The sequence below is a fragment of the Gopherus evgoodei genome, chromosome 1, assembly GCF_007399415.2.
Source record: "Gopherus evgoodei ecotype Sinaloan lineage chromosome 1, rGopEvg1_v1.p, whole genome shotgun sequence".
Taxonomy (NCBI): Eukaryota; Metazoa; Chordata; order Testudines; family Testudinidae; genus Gopherus; species Gopherus evgoodei.
The window spans coordinates 353,082,406-353,100,392 of record NC_044322.1 but is presented as its reverse complement, the minus strand read 5'-3'; the positions used below and the strand labels follow the sequence as shown (position 1 = coordinate 353,100,392).

General features: G+C 43.5%; 1 protein-coding gene and 1 pseudogene across 1 annotated transcript in view; both read left to right on the top strand.

Annotated features, from left to right (window-relative positions):
* The window catches only part of CAMK1D (calcium/calmodulin dependent protein kinase ID), a 404,516-nt gene that overhangs the window by 311,564 nt on the left and 74,965 nt on the right, over window positions 1-17,987 (top strand). The window contains 1 exon segment of the mRNA XM_030568042.1: window positions 11,210-11,348. Within this exon segment, the coding sequence (XP_030423902.1) occupies window positions 11,210-11,348 (139 nt within the window).
* On the top strand, window positions 1,735-2,480 carry LOC115647874 (annotated as a pseudogene).

Sequence of the window (17,987 nt, the reverse complement as noted above, 5' to 3'; positions counted from 1 at the left end):
ACAAATTTTCATTAGTTTTTTAAATGAAAAAATTTGTATGAATAATAGTTCTTGGAAACCCTTCCATTTGATAAAAGCAGTATCTGGATCCTGAACTTCCCGGTAGTGCACCTTTAACTCTCTCAGACTATTCTTAGCTCACCTGATTGTCCCAGCTCTGCACCTGATGGGCTGAGTTAAGGGCTTTTGTTGGTTTATAAGAATGCTGCAGTAAGTTAATCATATTTAGAATGTGTGGGCCTGATCCTGCTTCCACTGAAATCGATATGTGTTTTGCCATTGATTTCAGTAAGAACAGGACAGGGCTGTGTTTAAACATTATCATGAAAAGGAACACAAGCCCTCATAAGCAGTCACAGATTTATGTTTGAGAGAGTTTACACTAGGTGCTGTTTTCATCGCTGAGTTCTTTCATTGGTACTAGATCCTTTAGGCTTTTTATTATGATTATACTGCCTTTGTGCTGGGATTCCCAGTGATGTCAGCTCATCCCTGCCAGCAAGTGTGCACTGGAGAATTCAGAACAGCAATGTTCCTTACGAAGTGCAGGTTGCTTATGACTCGTCATCTAACATGCTAAGTCGGTTGAGCAAAACGCACTTCCACTACTTCACATTTTACCACATTTATCATTGTATTCTATAATGATTTCAGCGGAACATCAGAAGATTAAGAAATTGCTTCCACGGCAAGGATGCCAATGTGAAAGACCGGAAGCAAAGATATTGAGTTGCCTGTTAGTCTATAAGGTGCCACAGGACTCTTTGTTGATTTTACAGATCCAGACTAACACGGCTACCCTTCCATAATACATTTACCCCAATAAATTGTTACTAGAAAATCCCAAAGCAGTTAACTGTTGACAGTTAAATTCTAAGCAGTTCAGCTGTTGACTAATGATTAGTAAAAGCCTCAATTTTTGCTGACCTTAATATTGGCCTGTACTTAGGGTTCATACCTATTCCACATTTCTAGGATCATCCCTGATGGGTGAATGTTAAGTCCCCGTGAAGCACCATCATGCTTTTGATGTGATGCCACATTAAAACATTGTGTTTTGTTAAAGATACATCCTTCTATTGCACTGTGACTTGAAGATGTAGTCATGACATCAGGCAGGCTTCCCAGTAGCAGTTCTTCATGAGGGATTGTCCTCCTGATACTGAATAGCTTTATTGTTTTTTGTTTAAATCCACCATTGATGATGTCATCAATAAGACTTTTGTAAAAAACGATCAATCAATTAAATTGTCAGCATCAAACATATAAATGTTTTGCCAAATGGCATAGGAGCATGTGTATTTACAGTTAATAGCAACAGGAAGTTGAATGGCTGTATTAAGGGGAGGATTTATCCCTTAAAAATTGGTATTGACAACAAGGGAAAAGAATCATCAAATAAATTATCATTTAAATGTAACTTAGTGTCAATTAGTTCCAAATTCCAACATATATATTATTTTATAAAGATTAACGTTGTAACTAGTGACGTGCCCTCTGCAATGTAGGTACAGCAGATCTATCCCACTCTGGTGTTGGATGGGTGGTTAGCCTTAAGATAACTTGGAGATAGAGCTATGCAGTGCCATAAGTTGGTCCTGTTTTGAAAATGGAATAGAGGTGGGTCCAGGCTGCAAAGCTCAGATGCAGATTTCAGGTCCTAGGTGCAAAGTTCACTGCCCAGCACAGAGGGGTGTTTGGGAGTGGGTTAGTTGTATGTGATTTGATTTTGCCATGTCTGGTCGTGGTAAGGGTGGTAAAGGCTTGGAAAAGGGGGGTGCCAAGCGCCATCGTAAAGTGCTTCAGGATAACATCCAAGGTATTATCAAGCCGGTGATTCGTCGCTTGGCTTGACGCAGGGGAGTGAAGCGTATTTCGGGTTTGATCTACGAAGAGACCCGGGGAGTGCTGAAGTTGTTCTTGGAGAACGTGATCCGCGATGCTGTCACTTACACTGAACATGCCAAGTGAAAGACTGTAACGGCTATGGATGTGGTTTATGCCCTGAAGCGCCAGGGTCGTACTCTCTATGGTTTTGGCTGCTAAACGGGTCATTAAAGTCTACAGGACAGAGGGATGTTTGTACTGTGGGTTTTGATAAGAGGGGATAGGAGGCAGCTATGAAGTTGAATGAGATGTTTGGCAATGCGGTTTTATTTGGCACTTGTCTTTATCTGGTAATAAAAGTAAATTAATGTTTTAAAAAAGTCAAGTACTGCAGAAGGAACATGGGAATGAAAACAGAATATGACTGACTTTCTGTTGAAGCAATGGAACCCTCTGTAGTGTTCTTGAAGAAGCAGTGAATCTGAGGTTACAGCAAAATGCTTTCATTTATCAATTACACAGTCAATGTGGATGAAACTGGACTGCATGTGTGATCCTAAACTTGGTCTGAGGCCAGATTCTGACACACAGACTCCTACTGAGTAGTGACGCTACAAGTATTTCCATTGAAATCAATGGATCTTCTCATATAGTAAGTTACTATGCATCATAAATCCCGGGTGAGGAGGACCAAAAAGTTAAAAAATGAAAAATAATAGGTGGTGACTGAGTTTGTAATTTTTCATTTTAAGAGATCTCTGTGGTTTCTGATTCTTTCTCATGAGAGCTTCATGAAATTTTCATACCAGGACCCAGACCCAGAGACTGTCAAGACCCAGAGACTGTCAGACCCACCGAGACTGTCAAGCCTTAATGACCCAGTTTTCTTTACTACCCTTGGGCAGTTACTTGAACATTTGGGACCGTCAGGGGCATTCTGCCATTTCCCTCTCCCAATTGCACCCCCGCCACTGCCTGCCTGCTTGCCTCCTTGGCCCTTGCTCCCCCACCACCAGCTCACCTGCCCGCCCACTCGCCTCCTCAGCCATAGGTGTAGAGACAGAAAAATCTCCCTCTCCCAATTGCGTCACCACCACTGCCCGCCCGCTCGCCTCCTCAGCCCTCCCCTCCCGTCACCAGCTCACCTGCCCCCTGCTCACCTCCTCAGCCCCCCTCCCTCACCACCAGCTCACCTGCCTGCCCGCTCACTTCCTCAGCCCCCGCTCCCCCGCTGCCAGCTCACCTGCCCCCTCCCCCCGTTATTGCCTGGCTGCCTGCCCGCTCAGCCCTCCCCCATCACCAGCTCAATTGTCCCCCACCCCACTTGCCTCCTCAGCCACCAGTGTAGTGACAGAAAAACCTCTCTCTCTCCCCCAATTGCTCCCCCACCACTACCTGCCCCCCCGCTCACCTTCTCAGCCCCCCTCACCAGCTCACCTGCCCCCCCACTCGCCTCCTCAGTCCCCCTCCCCCGCTGCTAGCTCACCTACCCCCCTGCCATTGCCAGCCCGCTCGCCTGCTCAGCCCCCAAACCCCCCAGCTCGCCTCCTCACCCCCCGCTACCCGCTCGCCTTCTCAGTCCCCCTCCCCCGCCGCCAGCTCCCTTGCCTGGCCTCTTACCTTCTGCTGCTCGCTCACGCTCACTCTCCAGCCTGTCACTGGCCCCTTCACCACCCCGTCCACCTGCCAATCAGCCAACTGGCCAGCCGGCCAGCCAGCCAGCCGTTGGCTTGCCCACTCACCCCTCATGGGCTGCACAGTGAGCCCATGCGGGCCACATGTGGCCCGCGGGCTGTATGTTATGCAGGCCTGCTATAGAATCTAAAATCTAAAGGTTTATTAATAAAAGGAAAAAGATATAGATGAGAGCTAGAATTGGTTAAATTGAATCAATTACATACAGTAATGGCAAAGTTCTTAGTTCAGGCTTATAGAGTGATGGAATAAACTACAGGTTCAAATCAAGTCTCTGGAGTACATCCACAGCTGGGAAGAATCATTCAGTCCTTTCTTCAGAGCAAAGTTCCTCCAAAGGCAAGAAGCAGGATTGAAGACAAAATGGAGGAGATGCAGCAGCCTTCTATAGGCTTTCTCTTGTGGATGGAAACCCCTTAGTTCTCCTGTGCAAGATCACAGCAGGATGGAGTTTGGAGCCACATGGGCAAGTCACACATCCATGCATGATTCAGTTCTTTATAGGCCGATGTCATTGTTTACATGTTAGTTTGAACGTTCCCAGGTAAGGTCAGATGTGGATTGGCGTCTCCTAAAGTCCATTGTCCGTTAAGTGTATCTTGATTGGGCACTTACTGAGAATAGTCCTTCTCAAGAAGCTGACCAAATGCTTCACTGAGGCTACTTAGAGTCAAAACACATTGATATACAAGTACATAGCCAATATTCATAACCTCAGCTACAAAAATGATACACCCATACCGATAGCATAATCATAATCAGCAAATTATAACCTATCCATAGACACCTTACATGACAACCTTTGTACAATATTTGCTGCAAATATATAACAGTGCTCGCAACAATGATCTATACGGTCACAGGTTACATCAGTAACGTCACATGGGCACAACTGAAACAGTCCTGAACTTGGTGAATTGAAAAGCAAACTTTCTCAAAGTTCACAGAGGGGATTTGTATCCTGTTCACTCTTGTATAGATTCAAACTGTGATCTTGAAGCCAAATCCAGATCTGGTGGTTTAGATCCGAGGATCTGGTTTGGCCTGTGTCTGTTTTTGGTGAACCTGAGTCAAGTTTTGAACAAACTGGTCAAGCTGTGGTTTCAGGTCAAAATCATGCAGGTTTTTTAATCAGAAATCAGAAAAAAAGGTGATTTCAGCTGAATTTTATTTTGCTTCATTTGAAGCACATGAACTGAAGCAACAAAATCGTTAAAGTGAATCTTCCACCTCCTTAATGAAGCAAGTGTCTAATAGCTCTATTTATAATATCTTCTGTTTGGACACTCTTCCCCCTATAAAACCAGAGGCTCTGATTTGGATCTCATACCAGTTTTATACCTTTCTGTCTGTATGGACTTCAGTGGAGTTACTCTTTATTTACATTGTCAGAGAGGAGAATCAAGCCCAATTTACCACAGGATCATGAACATCCAGTTACTCAAGCTGTTATTATGCACAATAAACCCAAGCAATGGCAATCTGTGTCAGTACATTCTTACGGAACTACATATTACTCTAACTCAAATTGCCTGTTATTCCTTCTACCTACCCTTTTCACAAACTCAGAAAATATACAGTATTAGTCTGTCCACTTTCCAATAACATATTTTTAATATCTTCCACTGTCAAATGCATTTTATCGTATTGTTTTACTTTTAATTTGGCTGCGCTGATATATATTAAGTTAGACCCTACTTTAATGTTCTCTTTTCTCATTATTTCTTTTGTGCATTTCTTACTGTTTCAGTTGCTGTGTGCTAGCTCCATGGGGGTGGTGTGCCTATAGCTCTATCATACATATTTTCACCCATTTTTCTACTATTTCAACAATACCAATTTATTCTTATTTAATCTGAGGAGAAGAAAGGAAACAAAAACAACAGATTTGCAAGGACACAAAATCAGTATGGGTTCATGTCTTCAGGTGACATTGACCCCGTCCCAGGAGATCAGTACAAATGTCTAAGTGCTATGCTGACTGGCTGTTATGTGGTAAGAGGTAAATCCACTTAACTACACGACCTTATTACTGTCACCCTTATCCTTCCTTTCCCTTCCCCTAGTATATTTTTAATTCTCACTTGTTGTGCCATGCCCACTCTTGCTCCATGGAATAAAGAGCTTATGATCCATGTCTTTTACTTGTTTTTCTGAGACACCTACCATTTCTGCTAGGAAAATTAGTAATCTTGTCTTTCAACTGGCCAGGAACGCTGCAATGGATTATTTCCCAGTTGTGGGGAAAATGAGTTGCAATAGACCCAGGATACTAATAACAGAATAACAGTAATATCCAGCTCTTATATAGTGCTTTTCATCAGTAGATCTCAAAGTACTTTACAGAGAAGGTCAGTATCATTTTCCCCATTTTACAGATCAGGAAACGGAGGCACTATGCAGTAAAGTGACTTACCCAAGGTCACCAAACAGGCTATACTGACTCTTAGTCTGGTTTATTTAGGATAGACCTTTTGGAACAAATGTTAAGTGTCAAAAACAAAGTTCAACTTACAACTCACACGTGTAGCACACCACTTCCAGAAAATGGCTCCTTGTTCAAACACTCAGCCAGACAGTATTATACGGTGTCTTGAAGCAGGGACAGTGGACCAAGGGCAAGGCACCTTTCCTAGCAAGGGTGGTATTGTGATTGGATGGGGAGTCAGGATTTGCTTCTATTCCTGGCTGTGTCACAAACTGTGTGTATGATCTTGGGCAAGTCATTTAATCACGGTGTCTGAGTTTCCTTAGCTGAAAAATGGGGATAATACTCATTCTGGCCTCCTCATTTGAGTGATCAGTGATTGTTAATCATTCCAGATGGAAGGTGCTATGGAAGTAGAAAGTATTAACTTTGTTGTTTTTCATTTTTACTCAAACACATGTCATTGTTAGTGGTATTAAATTCAGTACCACATCTACCCTGGAACCAAAGGCCCACCTCCTGTCTATGCAGATATTGATACACATCCCTTTGCTATAATAGCTGAGTAGCTCACGTCACCCTGTGTGAAATAGAGAAGTAGTGTTAGACGTTTTACAGATGGGTAGCCAAGGCACAGAGAGATCGCATCTTGCACAAAGTCACACAGGAAGTCTGGGGCAGAACTAGCAGCTGAACCCGTGCTTTCCGAGTTCTAGTTTAGTGACTTAATTACAAGACTGTTCTTTGTCTCCTTTTAAAATAAATGGTCAGCAGTGACTCATCAGAATATAGAGCGCACTGAACTGTAATAGGGCCAGACACAAGCCCTTTTTTGTTGAATATGCATCGTACACCCTAGGCACTTGTTTTTGTGTTAATGTTACTCCAGATTCCCGTAACACCTGAGTCATTACCAGGATTAGACTGCCTTCAAGTAATCATGCTTGGCTGTTCCTGTCCAGCCATTTTCCTTGCACAGAGACAAGATCAGAATCAGTGAAGGGAGAAAAATTGCCTCTGCTCCCAGTCCTTGTGCCGACGTTTGGTAAAGTGCATCTGGTCAGATTAGATAGTGACAGCTCTTTGTTGCTCTCCAGGGCAGGGAGGACCTCCTTGATGGTGCGCTCCACCAGCACCCCGCCCACCATGCGGTAACACTTGCGGGTGGGGTCCACGTCTCGCAACATGTCGATGACCAGGCTGTGCTCGTTCAGCTTCAGCTCCAGCTCCTCCGCCTTCGAGGCCAGGCCCTGCTGCTCCTGCCACAGCTGGTTGAACTTGGCCACCACCTGGCCACCGCCGTCAGGGCTTTGCTGGTGGATGGGGCTGTCGGTGCGCTCTTGCTCTTTCCACTGTCCGCCATCTTACAGTCTACTCTCAGTCACACATTGCCATAGTGATGAGAAATGTCTCCTTCCATATCTGTCTGGCCAGGAAACTACATCCCCCTCCTCTAAGACAAGGATGTAGCTACACTGTCATCCTCCAGCTTCAGCTACTGTTACTATTGCTATTTGAGGCTGAATGTAACTGCCTCAGAAAGTGGGACGTTTGTGCCACACCCACCAGCAGCTCATCCTATAAGTGACAAAGACCAGTGCAAACACTGCAGGAGGGCTTCATAAATGCTTCATAAACACCTAGGGCTCCCTGCTCACTTCAGAACAGAGTGCAAAGTCCTGGTCTCAATATAATGGGCTGAGACTCAGCTACCGAAGAGTCTGCTCACCCTCCAAGACAGGGATGACACAGCTAGAGAGACCCCGGTTTAGGCCATTAGGGCTGTAGGGCAGAACATTCTTGGGGGCAGAACCTGTGACTATGAAGCTTCTTGCTTGAAGAGACAAGGCTTTGTCTATCCCAGGGCTTGTTGCACCGGTATAGTTATGCCATTGTCGATGCACCATTGCAAACCCATAGTGTAGAAAAAACTGCACCAGGATACAAAGTGTCTTGTGCCAGTGCACATTATCTTGGACTTGCAACACGGGTAACCCATGCAAGAGAGTAAAGGATGCCATATGCCCCCTTTGGTCCCTGCCTGATGCGCACTTGGTGTCACAGTCATGTCCTGAATTAGTAAGAGGTAACCACCCATGGAATAGCGATCTTATGTCTGTATTTCAGCTCTGTTTTGCAATGCATCATTCAATAGGCTGAAAATATATTCCGTGTGTTCAAAGTAAATTATAAACAGATTGAGCCTGGGTACAGTAGATCAACTGAACTAAATTCAAGTTAGAAGAGCTTTTGATTAAGAGATAAAGGACTTGTGGAGTGTGTGTGTGTGTGTGTGAAATCTCAAGTAGTTCTGATTAAAAATAGTAGGGAGTTATTTTCTCTGGGAGTAAGGGAGGAGAGAGACCTTGCACATAAAAGCACATGCTGTAAATCAGTGTCTAGTAAAGCAGTATATCTCAGGAATAAAAGCCAAGGAACTGTGTGGCGTGCACAACAAAGCACACAGAGATTTCCTAGGAAAACGTGCTGTATTCAATCACATTAATTATGGCATGGACTAAATTTTCAGTGCAGTGAATCCACAGAGTACAAGAGGAGTTGGGGGAAATATGAAAAGACAGGCAGTTAATAAAAGCCAGAAACAATAAAACTGTATCTGCCTTCTGCGAATGGAGAAATAGATTCTTTGCACAGCATTTAGTAGACTCTTCCATGGCAAGGAGAATCGAGTCTGGCTGGATTTTATATTGAACGTGAATCTAAAAGCCAAGGATTTGGGGCAGCATCCTGTGCGGTACGGAATAGCACCTGCCTGTCCATTGTATCTATTCACTTTTCATTATATAGCTCCTATTGTGACAACCAGATCATCGTTATGTAGGAGGATTCCTATAGGGTGAGCATTCAGACTTTATGCAAGTGAAATGCCCAGGATGGAGAGTGGACAAAAATCACCGCAATCCAGGGTGTGGAGCTGCATCACATTTCCGTCTCCTCATTTGCAATAGCCGTAGGCTGTGGTTCCTCCTTGTCACCTGGGCTAGGTGTTTATAGCATCTAGAACTACATAATGGATCCAGGAGCCCCTCACCCAACTTGCTGCCAACCTTCCCCTATAGTGCCATCTTCTGCATCAATCTGTTTCTGTGGCCAGTACAGAGCCCCCTCTATGGTGCATAGGGAGTGCAAAGAGCCTCTACATGACCACTCTGGATCCGGGCTTCCAGCCCTGCTCTCAATGTGGAAGTACAAAGTGTAAGTGACACAGAGGGGACCCGTGTGGGGCCTGATCCATAGCTTATCGGAGCCAGTGAGAGTCTTTCCATTTATTTCAGTGGGCTTTGGACCAGGCCCTGAGTGAGTTTCACGTCTGTTGAATAATTTCATCTTAGTTTCAATATTTCAGTGGCTTATTCTGTTTAGTTGCTTAGTAATTAATTAATTGGTGGATTATTCAGTTTAAATGGCTGTTTTCTCCTAGATTTCATTTCAGTTTCCAAGTTGAACATGTTAATTTCCAGGAGCAGCATTCTCTTCTGTTTCAGCTCCTAACTTTCCTTAGGAAGTGACCTCATGTCATTATTCAAATAGATTATTGCTTGGAGTGCCTGCAACTGAATTCCTAGTGTTTGTATAATGTAAAGCTCCCCCCACGAGCATTTAATGACCCTATTATTTTTCCTTTATTAGGTTTGTTTTTAAAGAACATTTCAGTCTGTTATTTATTATATGTTAAGTGGTACAGCTTGCAGAAAACATATCACAATTTTTTTTTAATTTGTTTGCCTGCTAAAATAGAAATCTTTTATTTGTCCTGGTGGGGCAGTTAAAGTTTCTTGCTGACAGTTTTATGATTTCAATAGCTTAGTAAAGACCTTCCTCTTTTTTTCACAGAAAGTTCCATTAAAAAGTTTAATGTAGCCCATTCTTTATGTAAGATGGGTGAAGGAGCAAGTTATTTCTAGCTGAGCAGAAGAGAAGTGTAATATTGGGATGGTTCCGTTTTATTTTTCTCTTTGATTTATGGAACCCTTTTCCAGTCTGGGTTACCTGGTGAGGAACTGATCTCATAATCTCTGTTCTCTCATTAATAACTGTGCTCTGCCAGTCAGTCTGAGGCCAGGCTCACCCAACAGTCTTGTAACATAAGCGTGTGTCTAGGTTGTGATATATGAACAAGTAGGAATGGGTAAAATGGTGAAGCCTCTGGAAGAAACTGCCCTTTTCTTCTCCCCAGTAGGAATCCTAAAGCAGTAAAATGAATGAATGTGTTGTAGGTATCAGACACAATTACTGTATAAATCTCTCACAGATGGGGAAGGAGAATAGAACCCTGCCCTCCAGCTCCAAAAACACAAGTCTTTACCCCTAAAGTATGAGTCAAGCTGCTGACCATAGTAAGAGCCTTATAATCGTCCTGGGCCGGTCACTAGACGGCTATGTCAGACTTTAACTTACGCACACAAAGTGCATTATAGCTGGGCAGTATCAGAAACATTCCCTGTCCTTCCTCATCTACGCATGGATCTTGCTGGCCTAGGAAAATGTAATTACCCTGTGCTAGCTAGCCCTAGTGAGTCTGGCCCACTACTTTTTCTTTGGCTCTTGTCGAGACAGTACACTGGATTAGATGGGCCATTCTGTTATAGCAGGGTAGTCATGATGTTTTTTGTTTTATAACTATTACCTTATTGTTTTCAATCAACCTTTTTGTCCTGTTAGGGTGGATTCAGCATTAAAAGCAAACTGAGCAGCTTTTGTGCTATGGGAAGCCCCCCCCCCCCATCCTAATATTTGAGGCTTTTTCTACTTTGTCTGAGCATCCCCATAGCACTATGTAATCACTTGCTTGAATCCAATTCTGTACTGTCATCTAGATTGACCAGATAGCAACTATGAAAAAATGGGACAGGAGGTTGGGGGTAATAGGCGCCTATATAAGCAAAAGTCCCCCAAAATGGGACTGTCCCTATAAAAACAGGACATCTGGTCACCCTACTGTCATTGGCCATTGTTTAAGGTATATATACGTTGCTGACATGGAGCCTAGCTTTAGTCTAGCTAGCTTGAATGCCAGTGCTGTGGAACTTGGACTGTATGGGCTGTACAAGTCATCCCAGAACCTTAGGTAATTACTCACGTGCTGCCTCAGCAGCTTCACTACTCCAGGACCTGAGCTATCTAGATTAAAGCTAGCTTGGATATGTCTACCCAAGCTGCAGTTAGCCCCAGTGTAGACATACCTTTAGAGAGTTATAAGCACATCTTCACACTTCCATATTCCATAATGTTTTTCAGAGTGTCTGGAGGCGAGCTTTTCGACCGCATAGTAGAGAAAGGATTTTACACCGAGAAGGATGCAAGCACTCTGATACGGCAGGTCCTAGATGCTGTCTACTACCTGCACAGAATGGGCATTGTGCATCGAGATCTCAAGGTAAGGCCACTTACTTACTTGTATCCCTAGATAGTATTAATGAGTGTGGGCCCAATTACCGCAAAGCCTAACTCACACTGTTTGAGACTACCATTGGTAGTAGAGATTAATCTTTTAAGTGAAGCTTTGTATAATCCATACCCTCACTTATCTGAACAGCTGTCCTGTATTTTATCTAGAGTAGTGTTTCTTCATCTTGTCTCATGAAGGGCCTTGTCTTGCCACCTTCACCAACATTAGTGGTGAGTGGAATTACAGCAAATCTGTCCCGGGGGGAAATGACTTCAGTTACATTAAGAATGTGAGCTCTTCTGGGCAGACACATATGTTTTTACTGCTGAAAAGTGCCTTGCAAATTTACAGTGCTGTATTAAATACCACATACTACTTATAATGATGAGGGATTTGTGATGGAATCCCTGGGTTACAACCTAGAACTATGGGATCGCTGTGCCCCCTTAACTCTCCAGCCTGGGCTATCTCTCACAATGCCTTGCTAGTGGCTAGCAGCAAACCCCTCCAGGTGCTGTTATCACTCAGCATAACCACATGTGGAGCCCCACACTCAGCTAGATTGCATGAATGGTCCCTGAGCCGCTCACAAATTACACAGAGAAAGGCACAAGCCCATTCCCCCCATCTCTCCAGCGGTGCATCCCAAAGCCATACCATTTTTCCCTGGTCAGAAGCCTGACCAGTGTAGGTTTATTAGACAGTCTGCCCCTCTGTTGATGTGGAGAGGACATAAACAAGCCTTTGTAAATTAAGCTGAGATTGCTCAAGCACTTCAACCAAAACTCACTGTTTTAGGTAAAATACAAAACATATTAACTACAGAAAGATAGATAGATAGATTTTAAGTGATTATAAGTGGTGGGCATGAAAGGTCAGAGACAGTTATCAAAGAAAATAAAAAGTAAATGCACAGTCTAAATCTTAAACCTTATTACGTTAGGTAGTATTTCAATCAAGCAGTTTTTTCACCCCACTGGATGTCTCCTCAATTGAAGTCTTTGTCTTTCCAGCATTCTTGATGCTTCCAGCATGGGTGGAGGAGGAGAAAGGCCCAGGCATGATGCCACTGTCATTATTTTATACCCTTAATCCATGTGACTTGAAGATATTAGCCCAGATTTGTCCTGGTGGGCCTTGCTGAGTCACAGTGTTAAGCAACCCCCCGGGTGTGGTCTTGTGCAACTGCCACTGAATTGTAAATCCCTTGATTACAACTCCCCTGCTGATTAGTGGTCACTGAACATCCTCCTGGGAGTGGTTTGCCTCCTTTCAATGTAACTAGCAACCTTCCCACATATTTCAGTAACGACCATACAGCGAAATCCCATAACTTGATACACACAAATGATATATGTATTTGAACAGAATGATGGGTTTCAGCAGATCATGACCTTTCATATGATGTCTTACATGCATGCTTTGTGTGCAATATATCATAATTCTATCACGGGGTGAATATGGGGGTTCCAGGGTGCTGTTTTAGATACAGAGTGTCACAGGATTAATTGTTTGGAAAATGTTTACCAATTCCCTATCAATCCTCCTTTAGGGTCATTCCATTTGAGCCAATGTTTTTATAAGTGCTTTCTGCATAAGTGATTCTTTTCTGAAGAACATGGTGTAATTGTATGATTTTGAGATTACTCTTTGTTCCTCACTGTGCCAAGGTGTCATTATAGCAGAATCTCTCATCCCTTCTATTCAGATAATAGCATTATTTTTTTATGCTTTTCTCCTTTCATTTTGAATGCTGCCATTGAGATGATAAGCAGATATTTCTTTGTAAAGATGTAACGGTGTGCATAGCTAGATAAAATCAGCACATTTAAGCTTTGGGTACCCTGAACAATACAGTAGCAGAAGGCATATTTTTTAATAAAAGACAATAACTGAATATATATACTCAGCATTGAGGTCACAAATTTATCACTTAGTGTAGGATAAAATTGAAAGAGCAAACTAATGTAGCTTGTAACAAAATATAGACTTACAAGAGAGAAAGGATGGTCTTGTGGTTAAAGCACTGACCTGAACTAAACTGCAATTTAAGTTCAATTCCTGCCACTAGCTTAGTTTAGTTTTCCTGGGTCAATTGCTTAGTCTTTCCCAGCCTCAGTTCCCCATCTTTAATATGGGGATAAGAATTCCTTGTCTTGCAAAGTTATTGTGAGAATAAGTTTAGTTATCATTTGAAGAGCCTAGTGACTCTGGTGATGGGAGCTATCTAAATACTTGGATAGGCAGAGGTTAGAGATGGAAAATGCTTCTCCATTTTGAGGTAGGATTCACTTTTCCTCTTAGAGTATAGGACCTATACTCTTTTATAGAGGCCAAGAAATTTGTTGGCTATCAGAAGACTGAGGGAAAGTGCCAAGCCAAGCAATCTGTTGTCAATGACTTGGTGGGACTTTACAACCATCTCTTTCAGCTGTTGATACTCTGGCCTCTTCCCCTACGTTGTCCTCAAAGGTCACGAAAGGGGAATCCAACCTAAAGAGAAGCCGGGCAGCATCACACTCTGGTGGTAACAGAGTCATGAATGAAGCTTTATGTTTTACATGGGTGGTTTCATTTTTTATTCCAGAGTTACAAAAGCAATTTGCTCCTTCAACTCTTTGTTGAGCAGATGGTAAGGACTGTACTGTCTCTCTCATTGTTTTGTCTTAACTTTGCATAAACATGGCAATGCTGAGTGGTGGTGATGTTGATTTTTCACATCTGATAAAAAGGGCCAGTTGTGGGAAAATGATAAAATAAAGGTTTGTCCCAAAACATATGGGTATGGCAGACAGACCAGAGTCCGATTTTACAAGTAACGCTCAGCATTGCTGTTGCACAGGTTTTGTATGGGACAATGCACAAGAGAAGCTCTTCATGGCAGACAGAGTTGGCCCTGCTTTGGGTTAGCAACAGTAAAATCTTTACCTTCGTCTGTTCATTGGTTCTGCTTCTGGTCTGTTACGTGTTGGTAAAGTTTTTAGGCTTGTCGCTATATAAACAGCTACAATGAATATGCCACGTTTGCCAATGAGAGAGGTTCTCTCGTTGTCTAGGTACTCCCCGAGTGGCAGTAGCTGGGGGGGAATTCACCTGTTCGGGGCCGGTGCAAGGATGTTTCGTGCCCTAGGCGAAACTTCCACCTTGTGCCCTCCTCCCCCACCCCGTGCTTCTGCCCGTGGCAGCTACCCCCTGCCTCTCTGAGGCGCCGCCCTTGCAGCAGCTCCCCACCCTCCGCCCTGAGGCACACTCTCCCCCACTCCAGCTCACCCCTGCTCCGCGCACGAGCACCCCGAGCACGCCATGGCTGCTTCACTTCTCCCGCCTCCCAGGCTTGCCGCGCCTAAGCTGATTGATGCCACAAGCCTGGGAAGCGGGAGAAGTGAAGCAGCCATGGCGTGCTTGGGGAGGAGGTGGGGCAGGGTGAGCTGGGGCGGGGAGTTCCCCTGCGTGCTGCCCCCCCCTTACTTGCTGCAGGCAGCCCTCCCCGTGCTCCCCTGCCTCCAGCTCCCTCTGCCTAACTGCTGGCGGCGACCAGGGTGGCCGAAGATCCGGCAGCCGCAGTCACTGCCGAAGAAAATGGTGCCCCCCAAATCCCAACGCCCTAGGCAACCGCCTAGGTCGCCTAAATGGTGCACCGGCCCTGCACGTGTTGCCCTAGCACTGTAAACAGGCCAGTCTGCCCCTTTAAGGGCTAGAGTACCAGGGAACAACCAGCCCTGTTCTGGAGAGGAGCCCAGCAGGTAGTTGGTGAGAATCATCCAACCCAGCTGGACAGAATCTAATGATTGGAGCTGGTGATTTCCAGCTACAGGATGTAAAGGTGGTCCCAACTCCATCAGGGAACCTGGGCCCAGCAGAGGGCTGGTAATGCACTCTGTTGTGGCTGTCGCAGAAGGCTGCAAGTGGGCAAGCAGGTCCCGTGTTCTCCTAAGATGGGGAAGTTCCTGATGGAGACCAGACGGTCCCACAATCAAGATTGAGATTGGGACTATTACTTTGCAACATCAGTAATTAACTATCGCTATTATAATAATTATTTGTAGAGCCCCACTTAACAGATGGGAAAGGCAGGTCTCTAGCTCGAGAGATTCTGATCTAAATAACACAGCAAAGAATGACTATAAACAAAGGGTGGAGGACAGTGGTTAGAACAATGAAAGGTCCTGAGGGCTGTCAATGGATTAAAAAAATTAATGACGATTAATTGCACTGTTAAACAATAATAGAATACCATGTATTTAATTTTTTTATGTTTTCTACATTTTCAAATATATTGATTTCAATTTGAACACAGAATACAAAGTGTACAGTGCTCACTTTATATTTATTTTTGATTACAGGTATTTGCACTGTAAAAAAACAACAGAAATAGTATTTTTCAATTTACCTAATAAGAACTGCAAGTAGTGCAATCTGTTTATCATGAAAGTTGAATTTACAAATGTAGAATTATGTTAAAAAATAGCTGCATTCAGAAATAAAACAATGTAAAACTTTAGAACCTACAGGTCCACTCAGTCCTACTTCAGCCAATTGCTCAGACAAACAAGTTGGTTACAATTTGCGGGAGATAATGCTGCCCACATCTTGTTTGCAATGTAACCTGAAAGTGAGAACAGGCATCCTGATGCCACTGTTGTAGCTGATGTCGCAAGATAGTGTAAAAAATGTCTAAGGCATTCTAATGTGGTTAGGGAGGATGCTCTGAGCGTGGGGGAGGTGGGGTCGCAAGAGGATACATAAGGTGTCATTTATGGTAATAGGAGACAAAGGATGCAGCAAGGTGAGCCAAACTGGCACAGTTTGGGACCCAAGTGTGGGGCTAGAGACACAAGCCTGGTTCTGATCTCCCTTTCACCGAGGTAAATCGGGTAATTCCCACACAGCCAAATACCAATGTAAAACTAGCGTACGTGATGCAGAGTTGTCAAATGCATTTCATATGGCGGGCCTGATCTGATACTCTGCCACTTTGCATGGGCCACATTCAGCAAAAGTTATTAAAATAGAAATAGATAAAGAGAAACCATGTTGGTAATTACATTTATTTTAGATTTGAGTGATTGCTGTTGCTGCTGCCCCAATACCTGGTACCTCTTAGCTTGAACTGGTGCATCAACATTTGGAGCAAATGACTGGGCTGAGGCTATCTTGAGTATCGAGTTCAGGTGTGTGTCTCTTAGTTCAGAAAGTAGCTTAGATTTGTTGATATTTATAATGGAGAATACTTGTTCACACACATACATGCTCCCAAACATGGAAAGAATTCTTGATGCAAAGGACTGCAGTCTAGAATAATTTGATCCAGATATTGGTAAACTTGGAAACACCAATAATGGAAAATTTTCCCTTCAGCAGGGTCACACTACACTTCATTAAGTTCCAGTTGGAGCTCCTCTAGTACATCGAGCGCACTAACAGAAAAGGTTGTGCTGAAAATTGCAAACTCTTCCTCATGGTTCCTAAAGTCAGAGAATCATTCTTGAAATTCCTTTCTCAGTTCAGCAATTTTGCCCATGATATCACAGTGAGTCCTAACAGTGTCACGTAGTGATTTCAAGGCAAGTAAGTGTGCTAAGTTACTCTGGGAAAGTTCTCCCACAACTGAAGCTCAGTTTCAAAGGCATGAATGCTGTCATAAGATTCTATCGCTACTTGGTTGCCCTCCTGCATTTTTGTGTTGAGTGAGTTCAAGTGCTCTGTAATATCCACCATGAAAGCAAGGTCTTGAAGCCATTCATTGTCCTGTAATTCATTGACGGCTTTTCCTTTCTGATCCATGAAAAGATGGATCTCACAATGTAATTCAAAAAAGGTCAACAAAAATTACAAGGGGCATGGAACAACTTCCATATGAGAGGAGATTAATAAGACTGGGACTTTTCAGCTTGGAAAAGAGATGACTAAGTGGGGATATGATAGAGATCTATAAAATCATGACTGATGTGGAGAAAGTAAATAAGGGAGGGTTGTTTATTCCTTCTCATAACACAAAAACTAGCGGTCACCAAATGAAATTAATAGGCAGCAGGTTTAAAACAAACAAAAGGAAGTATTTCTTCACACAACGCACCGTCAACCTGTGGAACTCTTTGCCAGCGGATGTTGTGAAGGCCAAGACTATAACAGAGTTCAAAAAAGAACTAGATAAGTTCATGGAGGATAGGTCCATCAATGGCTATTAGACAGGGTGGGCAGGGATGGTGTCCCTAGCCTCTCTTTGCCAGAAGCTGGGACTGGGCAACAGGGAATGGATCTTAACTGTTCTGTTCATTCCCTGTGGGGCACCTGGCATTGGACACTGTTGCAAGACAGGATATTGAGCTAGATGGACCTTTGGTCTGACCCAGTATGGCCGTTCTTATGTTCTTAAAGTGCTTCAATACAACTCCCCAATTTAGCCACTGAACTACAGTTTGATATGGCAGCCCAGGATGAATGTCACATTCTTCCAACAGCAGGCTGAACTGATTAGAGACCTCTAGCTCGAATAAAATTTACATTTTTAACAGTCGCATTCATCACATGATTTAATTCCAAAATTTTACTACAGAAAGCTTCTTAATGTAAAATACAATGAAAATTGCTAAACTGTTGGTTGTGGTTGATAGTTTGCAATTAGGT